This window comes from Lithobates pipiens, unplaced genomic scaffold, assembly GCF_037356315.1.
Source record: "Lithobates pipiens isolate NorthernLeopardFrog02 unplaced genomic scaffold, aLitPip1_a1.2 Scaffold_23, whole genome shotgun sequence".
In the NCBI taxonomy this organism is placed as follows: Eukaryota; Metazoa; Chordata; class Amphibia; order Anura; family Ranidae; genus Lithobates; species Lithobates pipiens.
Window position 1 is genome coordinate 54,096,188 of NW_027507785.1, and position 14,836 is coordinate 54,111,023.

The 14,836-nt window shown below is 45.1% G+C and overlaps 1 protein-coding gene across 1 annotated transcript in view; it reads right to left on the bottom strand.

The window, feature by feature from the left end:
• KLHDC8B (kelch domain containing 8B) overlaps positions 1-14,836 on the bottom strand; it is a 241,482-nt gene that overhangs the window by 155,039 nt on the left and 71,607 nt on the right. Inside the window, exon 2 of the mRNA XM_077451636.1 lies at positions 8,194-8,872. Coding sequence (XP_077307762.1) covers positions 8,194-8,584 — 391 coding nt within the window. The 5' untranslated portion in view covers positions 8,585-8,872. The remainder of the gene's footprint in view (positions 1-8,193; positions 8,873-14,836) is intronic.

The window sequence follows — 14,836 nt, forward strand, 5'->3', positions numbered from 1 at the left end:
AGTCTCTGACTATCTCCTATACCATGTTTGAAGTCTCTAACCATCTCTTGTATCATGTCCGCAATTTCTGACCATCTCTTGTATCAAGTCTGCAGTCGCTGACCATCTCTTGTACCATGTCTGCAGTCGCTGACCATCTCTTGTATCATGTCTGATATCTCTGACTAGCTCTTGTATCATGTCTGTAGTCTCTGTCCATCTCCTGTACTATGTCTGCAATCTCTGACCATCTCTTGTATCATGTCTGCAATCTCTGACCATCTCTTGTATCATGTTTTCAGTCTCTGACCATCTCTGCTATCAAGTATGCAATCTCTGACCACCTCTTGTATCATGTCCGTAGTCTCTGACCATTTCTTGTATCATGTCTACAGTCTCTGACCATCTCTTGTATCATGTCTGCAATCTCTGTCCATCTCTTGTATCATGTTTGCAGTCTCTGACCATCTCTGCTATCATGTATGCAATCTCTGACCACCTCTTGTATCATGTCCGTAGTCTCTGACCATCTCTTGTATCATGTCTGCAGTCTCTGACCACCTCTTGTATCATGTCCGTAGTCTCTGACCATTTCTTGTATCATGTCTACAGTCTCTAACCATCTCTTGTATCATGTCTGCAATCTCTGTCCATCTCTTGTATCATGTTTGCAGTCTCTGACCATCTCTGCTATCATGTATGCAATCTCTGACCACCTCTTGTATCATGTCCGTAGTCTCTGACCATCTCTTGTATCATGTCTGCAGTCTCTGACCATCTCTTGTATCATGTCTGCAGTCTCTGACCATTTCTTGTATCATGTCTACAGTCTCTAACCATCTCTTGTATCATGTCTGCAATCTCGAAACACCTCTTGTATCATGTCTGCAGTCCCTGACCATCTCTTGTATTGTGTCTATAGTCTCTAACCATCTCTTGTATTATGTCTACAATCTCTGACCATCTCTCCTATCATGTCTGCAATCTCGAAACACCTCTTGTATCATGTCTGCAGTCTCTGACCATCTCTTGTATTGTGTCTACAGTCTCTGACCATCTCTTGTATCATGTCTGCAGTCTCTGACCATCTCTGCTATCATGTCTCCAATAATCCTTGACTATATCTTGTTGTGTCTCCGCTGTCTAACATTGATTCACTGAATTTTATGTGTAGCCCTTTGGTGATGTTGGGAGCTGCACTTGAGACCCCATATTAAGAAAATTGACCATCACTACTTTAGACGGAACTCTTCTACTCTCCAGAGGCCGCTGTCACCCACACTGAGCACAGCTTGAAACCATTGTCAGGCTGAGCCGACTTGACAGATCACCCATGGCAACCGCACCAGGGAATGAAGAAACATAGATTGCCATGACAGTGTGTTTTTTCTCTTAGTCCATCATGTTCCGACCTATTTTTATGGGTGACTTCAGCCCCTTTCAAAGGTTAAAATGGAGCGTTGAACACAAACTAATTATACCGTGAGTCAGGTCAGCGTAATGTATGCTCTTCAGCGCCATAGCAACTGTGGGTACGGTTGCCAGGGCAACAATCCGGGCCTGTTTATTTCGTGTGTACATTTTATCTCTGAAGCTCAGCGTTTACAAAAATTATTTCTTCTTTTTGCCTCAATATTCTCGTGACTGACAACTCTAAAAAAACTTCATAATTAATCATCTGCTGTTACAAGACGTTTTAATTAGTCTGAGCGATGGCGCTCTCGTAGGATGTCAGGAGTAAGGACTACATTTGGGATACACATTTCACAGTCCTTAGTCAGGTTTTAAAAGCGACTGTTTGAGCAGGGGTAATTAGGGTCCTGGCATTTAGACGAGCGTTAATGAGGCCTGTTGAAGAGGCAGTCGCTGGATTGTCAGAGGATGAAAGGACGCCGGCAATGTATTCCCGATGTCATGTGTCGCTTGAGTTTCTGATATATATTTGTATTAAAGTGGACCTGAACTTAAAGGAACAGTTCACCTATTCCAAAAAAACTGACTATGCAGTCTGTAGATAAGAACAACAAAGTTGAATAATGCCCTTGCTATAGCTGTAGGCCATTTACAGTATGTACCTCCTGAATCCAAACTGGAAAACTCCCAGAGATGGCATTATCCAATCTTGTCTTGTTGCTAGGATGTCGCTAAGAGACTCCTAGCTCTTATGCCCCGTACACACGGTCGGACATTCCGACGACAAAATCCATCTGATTTTTTCCGACGGATTTTGGCCCAAACTTGCATACACACGGTGGCACAAAGTTGTCGGAAAATCCGATCGTTCAGAGCGCGGTGACGTAAACCACGTACGACGGGACTATAAAGAGGGCCAGTAGCCAATAGCTTTCGTCTGGTAATTTATTCTGCGCATGCGTGGCACTTTGTCCGTCGGAATTGTCTACACACGATCGGAATTTAAACGATCGGATTTTGTTGTCGGAAAATTTTAGATCCGGCTCTCAAACTTTGTGCGGCGGAAATTCCGACGGAAAAAGTCAGATGGAGCCCACACACGATCGGATTTTCTGACAACACGATCCGATCGGAAAGTCCGACCGTGTGTACAGGGCATTACTGTTCACCTCCACCATCACGGGAGTGAGTTCCCAAAACCTGAGCTCAGAGCTGCCGTATCAGGAGAGAGAAAACACATGTGAGGGGGTTTGAATCTGACACAGAGCTTGCTCCTGTGAAGGTAAAATGCTATGTAAATTTCTGGAGTTATATATATATATATATATATATATATATATGCACATACCTCCCAACATTTTGAGATGGGAATGAGGGACACCTACCAGCAAATGTATGTAGGCATGGGACGCGCCCCCTGCCACACCCCCTTAAAGGAGAATTAACCCAAAAAAAGTTTATTTAAATCCACAAGGGCTTTTTTTTACCACTACTATCCCTTCATATTGGCTTTTAAAATGTACAAATGCAGTCATTTATAATTTGAATGAAAGGTTTAGCACTGGGAAACACTTTTTGAAAGGTAAAAAGTGCATTTTATATACAGCTATATAGATCAGACCAAAATTCGGAACAAATGACTGGCAAAGAGGGACTGAGGGACATTGCTTCAAATCAGGGACAGTTGGGAGCTATGTATACAGTATACCGTTACATGATCCTGCACCTCCGGGTCTGGGGCGTGCACATGATTGGACACAGCAGAAGCCAATCAGCAGGTCTGGCGGTCGCGATGTCCGCCGGGACCCTCCAATCATTCCCGAGAGAAAACAGAAAGCAGAACAAGGCAGACCACCGTTCTGTTAGTAGGGAAGGTAGTGATCCTGTGTTTCTGCAAAGCCAGTAGCCAATAGCTTCCCTTGCGTCGTTTCTCGTCCGTCGAACTAGCATACAGGCGAACTGATTTTAATCGACTGGACTCGAGTCCATCAGAAAGATTTGAAGCATGTTTTATTTCTAGGTCCGTTGGACTTTTGTCCTAGTCCGTTGAAAAGTCTGGTCGTGAGTACACGGCATTATACTTACCTGCTCTGTTGCAGTGGATTTGCACAGGGCAGCCCAGATCCTCCTCTTCTCAGGTGCCTCTTCTGTAATCCTGGCCCCTCCATCTTGTTCAGTACCCCCCACAGCCAGCAGCTTGTTATAGGGGCACCCAAGCCGAGTCACAGCTCCCTGTGCCCATTTAGACACGGAGCCCCGTCCCTGCCCATCCCCTATCTCTCCTAATTGGCTAGCTGACTTTGATTGACAGCAGCGGCAGTCAATGGTGCTGCTGCTGTGTCTCAGCCAATCAGGAGGAGGATTTTGGGACTCGTGGACATCGCTGGACAGAAAGGGACCTCAGGTAAGTATTAGCGGGGCCGAGGGGGGCTGCTGCACATAGTATACATAGTTACATAGTTAGTAAGGTTGAATAAAGACACCAGTCCATCCAGTTCAACCTGAGAGACTGTCTACAATTGTCCCTATCCCTGTACATTGCACACTCACATCAGTCCCTACCCTCAAGGAGTCCACATTAAGATAACAAAACCTTCTGACTTTACAATCCCTTTAAGGTTTACATACATTTTAATAAATAAAGGAATTAAAGGTTGTTTCTTTCAATTTTCTAGAGGTTATTCACTATAAATATACAGTAAAAATGTATCATGTTTTAAACTGGCAGCAAAAAAACAAAACAAAATGACCCCGGGGTGTGTATTTTCTATAGAGCCCTCCTGTCTGGTATACAAAATAGAGATGGAGGAGAAGACAGAAGCAGCTGGTTCTAATGGAACGCGTTTCGCCAATCAGTAATCCCCACTTTGAAATGGCATACCTAACCTCACTTGCATCTGGGGCACGGAAATCATACAGAGATAATGAAAGAGCACACTATGGGTATTATCTCATCTTAATAGGAGCAGGAAAGCTGCAAATTATAAAGTCAAAGTCACAGGAATACAGAGGGGGCTGCTGCGGCACATGCAGGGAGTTTGCCTATTCTAGGGAAGAATTTACACTCTGTGAGGTTTAAATCTGTGCAATATGTTTTGTTCCTTTTGATTTTGTATATTTTATGTAGTGCTGTCATCTTAGGGCAATTTTCCATTCAATATTTAATCGGCGGACTATTGTACTAAAAAGGTAGGACAAGAAATGGTGTCTTTTACACCAGCGTGTGTGCTTTATAGCTAATACAACAATTTAAATGTAGCACCCTCTCAGACAGGTTGTTAGTATAGTTAGGTCAATTTCCTTTTTTTTTTTTTGTTCCTCTGTAATAAGTTAAGCAGCTTCTGATTGTTTTGGGCTGCTCTGGGTTCCGCTGGTTGCAGGTTTGAATCCCCCCTGCCTTCTAGAAGAATCCAGAATGTAGTGGGCAGGAAAGGCCAATCAGCAACCTGAATATTTATGTTGTCTTATCCAATCCATGGGGGTGAGGGTGTCCAGATGGTGGCTGGGAGAGTGCATAAATATGCTGGGGGCTGGAGCGGCCTGGTTCTTGTCTAGGAGGAGACATTGCCATCCTGAAGGGCCGCTGCCCTCCTAGGCAGCCCAGCTGAAATTCTGCTTATGCTCACCGAGGCTGCAGCTTGGCTAAGGTTGGGGGGCCTGATAACTAAAAGCCTCTGGAACTAATCAAGGGATTTCACTGAGGATCTGTTCTGGATAGTTCACTGGGAAATGTCTGGCTGATATTGGAAGGAGGCTGTTAAGTATCCAGGGACAATGTGAGTACAGACCTGAGTCTAGGATCCTGGTGACTCTTGTTGCTGCCCCTTGTGCATAAGTACTACAGCTTGCCTGGCCTGGGATGTTTTTGATGGCGTGTCAGTGCTGTTCATTCTCTGGGCTCTTACTAGAGGGACCGCTCTAAGAAGTAGCGACCAAGTGAAGAGTGTCCTCTTGTTACTGTTCAGCGTTGATGGAGTATCCCACTGCTCCCCATGCCCTATCCAAGTTTATTTAGCAATACATTGGGAAACAGCAACCCCCTAGACCAGGGGTGTCAAACTCAATTTCATTGTGGGCCGCATCAGCATTATGATTGCGCTCAAAAGGGTCAGTTGTATCTGTAAGATTAGATGTCCAGTGCATGTAGTTATGAGGCCCCCCAACTTTAGCCAATCTGCATTTCTGGTGAGCATAAGCAGAATTTCAGCTGGGCTGCCTAGGAGGGCAGCAGCCCTTCAGGCTGGCAATGTCTCCTCCTAGACAAGAGCCACCCCACCATCAGAAGTTGAGTCCCCCACTCTCCCTTACATCATAGTGCACCCCACTTTCCTTATGCTGCTGCTGGGAAGAAGCTGGATGCATTGCTTTAAAGCAGAAAGTAAAGGTCTGGAGGAGGCCCGGGGGGGGGGGCAACAGGAGAGGTGTGAGGGCCACGTGAAATGGCCTGTAGGGTCGGATTCGGCCCACGGGCCTTGTGTTTGACACCTGTGCCCTAGACTGTTCATTGAGTCAGAAAGAGTGACTGTTGCTGTGTGCTTGGCTGCCACTGCACTAATCTGGGAGAGGAACCTATGGCAAATCAGCAGGCCCTTTCGGGGGGTGAGCGCTACAAAGGTTTATCATCACCCGTCTACCGTATTTCCATATAGCCAAAAGTATGTGGTCACCCCATTCAGATGCATAAATTTGTGTGTTTCAAGTGAAGTTTAGTGTTAATGTTACAGCATACAAACTTACCGGTATTTTAGGCAGTTGTGCACTTCCATCCTTGGAGGCCCTTTTTAATTCAATTGACCGTGCCCCATGTACAAAGTCAGCTCTATAAAAACATAGTTTGATGAGTTTGATGTGGATGAAATGAGTGGTCTGCACAAAGCCCTGACCTCAACCCTACAGAACACCTTTGGGATTCAATAACTGCAATCCCAGTCTTCCTTTGAAAAATGTATATTCCCACACATTCCCACGGGCACACTACCATATGTGTTATTGGAAGCCTTCGCAGAAGAGTGGGGGCTGCCAGAGACCCACAGGGGTCAGCTTCGTAATAATTTTCAAATGAGATATCCAACAAGCTGATATAGGTGTAATGGTCAGGTGTTGACAAATTGTGGTCATATATTGTATCTGATATTCCAATAACTGGTTTCTAGGGCATCAAGGTCACTACAATAAGCTGTAGGTTGAAGCTTACTCACAGTACAGCATCACAGGAATGTTAAAGTGGTTGTAAACCCTTACAACACACTTTTTGCTACAGGTAAGCCTATAATAAGGCTTACCTGTAACTACCTGTAACTACCCTGGACATCTCCTAAACCTGAAACCTGGATATCTCCTAAACCTGAACGGCCGCCGGAGTGGTGTACGAAAACGGCTGCAGGAGCTTCGTTCTCAGGTAAGTAATTCATAATGAGCTAGTAGGCTACGCCTACTAGGTCATTATGCCTTTGTCTTGCAGGTTTTTTTTTCTTTTTTGTCCTAGGGTTTACAACCACTTTAACACACCATTGTTAAGATGGATGCTTTTCTTCCCCATACTAAAAATACTACACATACTAAGAGGTTCAGTACACATATTGAAGTTCTAGGGCACAGGTTTTTGTGCTGGGAAACTATTCAATAAAAATCAACACAGGCCTACAGAGCCACCAGATACAGGAGTACTTATAACAGCAGACACAGAGCTTAGCATGTGGTTGGGTTAGCTCTGAGAAAGGGAGCTTGTCCCCCAAAACACGTTAGCCTTCCAACCATGCGGTATATGAGTAAATGACATTGAAGTTGTTGTTTGATACGCCTGTTTTTATTCATGCTTAACGAATACGCAATTGTTTATGAGATTAATTAAATGTCTATTTTGGTAATGCGCTAAGTGTTTGCACCCTTCTGTGTGTGTTTTCTGCAGTGCATTGAAGATAACCCGATCTCAGGAGGGCTTCATTGAGTAAGATATTACTTGCCAAGATATCATGAGCAGTACCTTTTGTCTAAGTGCTTGAGTGTTTGGATTTTTTCAGTACAGGGTAACTATAATACTGCGTACACACGATCGGAATTCCCGGCCAGAAAAAGACAGACGAGAGCTTCTCATCGGAAAATGCGACCATGTGTATGTTCCAATCGGAATTTAGCTGTCCGAATTTCCGCCAGCCAAAAATTGATAGCATGTTCTCAATTTTCCAGACAGAAAAACTTTCTATCGGTAATTCCGATCATGTGTATGCAATTCCGACACGCCAAAAATCACGCATGCTCAGATTCAACTACGAGACAGAAGCTATTGGCTACTGGCTATTGGACTTACTTTTTCTAGTCCCGTAGTACGTGTTGTACATCACCGCGTTATAAACGATCGGAATTTGATGTGACCGTGTGTAGGCAAGACAGCTTGAGCCGAATTCTGTCGGAATTCCGTCGGAATTCCGTCGGGAAAACCATCAGAGCTTTTTCCGACGAGAATTCCGATCGTGTGTACGCGGCATAAGGCTCTCTGTGGAGGACATGATAGGTTAATTCACTGCAAAAAATTGTCAAAGAGCAAATGTTTCCACATTTTAGAGGGCAAATTTTACCACGTTGAATCACTTGTTGGCTTCTTTTTTATTTTGGATATTCTAGTGGTTAAATGTCCTTTACAAGACCTCCCCATTAACTATATCTCCATAATACAGAAGAAAAAAAAAAAAAAGAATAGAAAAGAATGCTGAGCTGGGAGTTTGCACAGAAGTATAAGTTTAACAAGTTTATTGTAACCACAGGTACACTCAATCAACTCAATAACTGAGGGCCAGTACATACCTTTTTCAACGGCACTAATGCCCATGGATGGTTGACACAGTGGTGCTTTTGTTTCCCACCTTCCCTCATCGCTGTTGTATATCTCCACAGATGACAAAGGGCATTGTTCCGAATTCATTCCACCAATCACCAGAACCTGTTTACCCATGGTGATAGCGGCTGCTCCAGCCCGGGAAGTCGGAAGTGGAGGTAGCACAGCCCATGTCTGGGATTCCACGTCCAACATTTCCACAGTGTCCAAAGGAAGTCCTGTTTTGCTACATCCCCCCATGACAAGCAACTGCCCATCTTGGTAGGCTGGTGTGCAGTAGACCCGACAGGTGGGCATCGGAGGGAAGACCTCCCAGTAAAGGGACATGATGGCACTGGAGGCCATTATAGAAACCGGCATTGTATAGGAGTAGTAATGTGTTATACTGGCGAGCCAACCAAGAAAAAAGATCCCATTGGTCACCAGCCAGAGCTCCCAAGGAGTTTATAATGTTACTCAACATCTGTTTCTTCTTGGTCAGTAAATTACAGATTCAGGCGTGTTCTGTAGTTCTAGTCGATCTTCCATATGGCTCACAGTCAGAGACTGGTAAATGAACAGCAAAAAATACATCCCAATGCGCTTTCCAGACTGAATAGAGCATTTAGCAGCTGGCTCTACATCCGCACAGCTCGTTCAGGTTGTTCTCTAGAGAAAAAAAGAAAGAAATAGCTGAAACAATCAATAATCTACAGAAAAAAAATGTAAACTTGTCTGGGAAAGTGAAGCAGAATTATTACGAGTCAAAGGCAGTTATAAATAAATACCCAATCCAAAATCCATAATATCATTATCATATAGATACTCACCAGTGAAATCGCTTGTTAGTTACTAATACATGACAAGGTCAAATGTTGTGGACACCTGACCGTCACTCTTATGTATATGAGCTTGTTGGACACCCCATTCCAAAACCATTAATACAGTGCTTTGAAAAAGTATTTCTACCCCTTGAAATTTTCCACATTTTGTCATGTTACAACCAAAAACGTAAATGTATTTTATTGGGATTTTTTGTGATAGACCAACACAAAGTGGCACAATAATTGTGAAGTGGAAGGAAAATGCTAAATGGTTTTACATTTTTTTACAAATAAATATGTGAAAAGTGTGATGTACATTTGTATGGCGCCCCCCGGAGTCAATACTTTGTAGAAACCCCTTTCACTGCAATTACAGCTGCAAGTCTTTTTGGGGATGTCTCTACCAGCTTTGCACATCTAGAGAGGGACATTTTTGCCCATTCTTCTTTGAAAAATAGCTCAAGTTCTATCAGATTAGATGGAGAGCGTCTGTGAACAGCACTTTTCAAGTCTTGACAAAGATTCTCAATTGGATTTAGGTCTGGACTTTTACTGGGCCATTCTAACACATGAATATGCTTTGATCTAAACCATTCCATTGTAGCTCTGGCTGTATGTTTAGGGTCATTGTCCTGCTGAAAGGTGAACCTCCACCCCAGTCTCAAGTCTTTTGCAGACTCTAACAGCTTTTCTTTTAAGATTGTCCTGTATTTGGCTCCATCCATCTTCCCATCAACTCTGACCAGCTTCCCTGTCCCTGCTGAAGAATATCATGCCCACAACATGATGTTGCCACCACCATGTTTCACGGTGGGGATAGTGTGTTCAGGGTGATGTGCCGTGTTAGTTTTCCACCACACATAGCATTTTGCTTTTAGGCCAAAAAGTTCTGACCAGAGCACCTTCTTCCACATGTTTGTTGTGTCCCCCACATGGCCTCTCGTAAACTCCAAACTTCTTCTTGGGACTTCCTTTGGCTTTCTTACAACAATGGTTTTCTTCTTGTCACTCTTCCATAAAGGGCAGATTTGTGGAGAGCACGGCTAATAGTTGTCATGTGGACAGATTCTCCCACCTGAGCTGTGGATCTCTGCAGCTCCTCCAGAGTTACCATGGACCTCTTGGCGGCTTCTCTGATGAATGCTCTCCTTACCCGGCCTGTCAGTTTAGGTGGATGGCCATGTCTTGGTAGGTTTGCAGTTGTGCCATACACTTTTGATTTTCAGATGAAGTATTGAACAGTGCTCCGTGAGATGTTCAAAGCTTGGGATTCTTTTCATAACCTAGCCCTATTTTAAACTTCTCCACAACTTTATCCCAACCCCCAAAACATTATAACCAACATGAAAAGAGATCCAAGTCAGGGAGGGTGTGAAGCTTCTTCCACGTCCGTTGGCTCCGATTACTTGCCGCTTTCACAGGTCCTATCCTGTATACCCTTTTGCGGTTCTCCGACTCTCCATGAATTAACCAGTCCTGGTAAGTACCATCCCCTCTCTGACTCCATTAACCCTATCCTATCTAGTTTCTCTGCCTCCCCTTGTCACGTAGCCCTTCGCTTATTTATTTAATTTTTTGCTTCTGCCATTTTTTAAAGATCAAATCATGACCAAGCATATGAATTCTAAGTCCTAAATGATTACTTCTGTACACGATTATTATGAAAGGCTTATGATTCCCCTTATTTTGTTTTACTTCTTTTGACAAAGTCTGATTCTTTACTCTTATCTACTGTAGCCTCCTCTACTTAGGTAGGTGCTAGAGTTGAGATTTTTGTCAGTGCAGGTAAATTTAGACAGGCCTAGCTGAAAGCTAGGCCTGTTTGTTTTGATCTGTGGCTGGGAGTGCTTTGGAGTAAACTGGTGACTCACAGCTAGTTTCATCTTTCGGTTACCTCCGTTCTGCTTCTAGAGGCTTCTAGAAGGAAGGTGGGGAAGAGAAGTGGAGCTGTCTGGGGTGTTCTAAGGAGCCCTGACCAATCCCCAACCTGGATTGGCAAGGGGCAGGCCCCCTTAAATAACTAGAGTCAGCCAACTGGGGAGGAGTTGTTCAGGTGGAAGAACTTGAGATGGAGTGTTAGGCTGTCGGGGCCTTGGAGGGAGCCCCCCAGTCTGGGGGGGGGGGGGTTGTTGAAGGTTGAAGGAACCCCACACAACCCCAGGGGTGTCCTGAACAGGAGCAGGAGAGGACAGTGGGGAACACTGCTGGGCAAATCTCCAGGAGGGATCCATCAGGTGTTAGCTTTTTTGTCTGCAGCGATTTCCATCCTTTATTTTGATGTGAATTTTTCTGAATAAAAAAAGGCTATTTTTCAAGAGCGTCCAGAATCAGTTCTGTTTATAGGGATGCATCAGGTGTTGGTGAGTGGCAGGCACAGTCGGGAGAGCTGGAAGAGGTATGCCAGAGAGGACTGGGAATGTGCAGTCAGAGATGGATGTAGAGCCAGCAGGAGAGACTGTGATCTTACAGGCGAAGTCAGGCTGCTGCAGCTGGGAGACCTGTCAGGGTCTGCAAAGGTCTGACTGGGATCAGTAGTCCACCAAAAAGGTCAGCTAGCACTAAAGGGGCCCGCGGTCCCTGCCTGTAATAAGGAACTTTGCTGAGGTCTGGCTAAAACCAGAGTTAGGCCTCACCATGTGCTAGCTGAGCCTAAAGAACTGTGCTGGAGGGAGAAGGTGAGATAGTTTGCAGGAAGCGTTGTGCAGAAGGAGAATATCTGAATTGACCCCCCATACCATGCAAGAATCATTTTCTGGGCATCTCATGAATTCCTTAACCCCCTCCAAGTTCTAATCGAATCCCTCAATAAAATACAAAAACAAAGCGGATGGATTTGTTCATTGTCTTGGAGTGTCTGGGAGTGAATGCCGGGCTGGGCAGGGTGACAGGTGGGCCACAACACTCAGCAAACCCTGGGGGGGGGGGGGGGGGGGGGGTAGCACTACACTACCCAACACCAATGCACGAGACTTATCAGAGATGTAGACAGGATGACAGACAATACTCTTTCCCTTTTCTCCCATTCAGCAGCGACTACTGACATTCTCATTGGCAGCGGAACAGAAAAGTCAACCAATCTGCAAATGATGACGGGAGAAATACAAACAAGGTTTATACCGAATTTTGCACAGCAGAGTTTAAAAATAACCAGAGCTTTTACTGGCGTATTTATATAGACTTAATGGATTTTTTTTTTCCCTTTAGATTTACATTGGATGGGTGAGGTTTTATGTACTCTCAAACTTGACATAAAGGAATCTCCTGAATTCCAAATGTGCAAGCTCCAGGCAAAGTCATCTCCTTCTCTGCGCCTGGTTTAGTAAAAAGTTAAGTGCCACCATATATCATGCCTCTGTCCTTAAGCGTCATGTATTACCAGCACAAGGGACAGAAAACCCTTCCCCTATTAGTTTCTGAGCCTTACTGCAACACTTACACTAAGTTGTTTTCATGGTGCATTATTTAGGTGACACAAGTCTCTCTGTTCCCGGAACTTGGTTTCTTCATAAATTATTTAATGTCTGAGACACTCCTCACTGACTGCCATCTTATCGCCTACCTAGTCTTAGAGTCGCTCTGGGGCTTGCAAACCTGTGCTTGCACTTTGTTTAGGAAGGATGCATTGTACCTAAGGTCCGTCCGTCACTTCAAGAGCTAAGAGACGTTAAAGCACAAGGTAAGCAGACAATGTAATTGTTGATGTTGGGCAGTAAATAAAAGGGGTGAACTACTTTCATGAAGGCTGTAAGAAACCCCTCTTCTTCTTGAGCAGTGCTGGGTTTGGGCAACGGGGTTTAAGGCCATTGGAGGGTTTGGGTAGTGAGGCTGAGAAACTTGGTCTAGAGGTGGGCTGAGCACAGCAGGTCACCCCCAGCTCCCAAGCAAAGGGGGTTCCGATAGAGATAGAGAAGCCCTTTAATGTCTACTGGTGTCTATATATTTCAACAGGTATAGGCAAGGCCATCTTTAATATTTTATTGGATGCTGGCAAACATTTTCTTGGGCCCCATCATTACATGGGACCCCCTCCCACATACTACCTCCATTTTTACACAGGACCCCCTCCCCATACTACCCCCATCATTACATGGGATCCCCTCCCCCATACTACCTCCATTTTTACACAGGACCCCCTCCCACATACTACCTCCATTTTACACAGGACCCCCTCCCCATACTACCCCCATCATTACACAGGACCCCCTCCCCCATACTACCTCCATCATTACATGGGACCCCCTCCACCATACTACCCCCATCATTACACAGGACCCCCCCATACTATCCCCATCATTACACAGGACCCCCTCCCCCATACTATCTCCATCATTACATGGGACCCCCTCCACCATACTACCCCCATCATTAGACAGGACCCCCTCCCCCATACTACCTCCATCATTACATGGGACCCCCTCCCCATACTACCCCCATCATTACACAGGACCCCATCCCCCATACTACCTCCATCATTACATGGGACTCCCTCCAACATACTACCCCCATCATTACACAGGACCCCCTCCAACATACTACCCCCATCATTACACAGGACCCCATCCCCCATACTACCTCCATCATTACATGGGACCCCCTCCAACATATTACACCCATCATTACACAGGACCCCCTCCCCCATGCTACCTCCATCATTACATGGGAATCCCTCCAACATACTACCCCCATCATTACACAGGACCCCCTCCCCATACTACCCCCATCATTACACAGGACCCGATCCCCCATACTACCTCCATCATTACATGGGACCCCCTTCACCATACTACCCCCATCATTACACAGGTCCCCTCCCCATATAACCCCCATCATTACACAGGACCCCCCATACTACCTCCATCATTACATGGGACCCCCCCCTCCATACTACCTCCATCATTACATGGGACCCCCTCCAACATACTACCCCATCATTACACAGGATGCCCTCCCCATACTACCCCCATCATTACACAGGACCTCATCCCCCATACTACCTCCATCATTACATGGGACCCCCTCCTCCATACTACCTCCATCATTACACAGGACTAATGGATCATCAGTGCACTGATTACAATAAATTAATACAGTGTCACACCAGTGGCAGCAATCAGTGCCCACCACCGCCCACAAGTGCCACCAATCAGTGCCCATTAGCAATGCCAGTCAGTGCTGGCAATCAAAGCTGCCCATCAATGCCTATCACTGCTGTTGATCAATGCTCATCAGTTTCACCCATCAGTACCACCCATCAATGCCCAGCAGTGCACATCTGTAACCGCCTATCTGTGCCTCCTATCCGTGCCCACCAGTGCTGCCTATCAGTGCCCACCAGTGCTGTCTATTAGTGCCCATTAGTGCCACCCAACAGTGCCCATCAGTGCCACCTATCAGTGCTCATCAGTGCCACATACCAGTGCCACCTATCAGTGCCCATAAGTGCGGCATATTAGTGCCTCCTCATCAGTGCTACCTCATGAGTGCCCATAAGTGCCGCTTCATCAATGCCCATAAGTGCCACCTTATCAATGCCCACCAGTTCAGCCTATCAGTGCCCATCAGTGCTGCCTCATCAGCGCACATCAGTAAATGCGAAAAATTACTTGGTTACAAAATTAACTGACAGAAAAAAAGTAAAAGACTTTTTTTTTTTCAAAATTTTTGGTCTTTTTTTGGTAAAAAAATAAAAAAAATAGCAGTGATTAAATACCACCAAAACAAAGCTCCGTTTGTGTGAAGAAAATGATAAAAAAAATTGTTTGTGTACAGTGTTGCATGACCGTGCAATTGTCATTCAAAGTGCGACAGC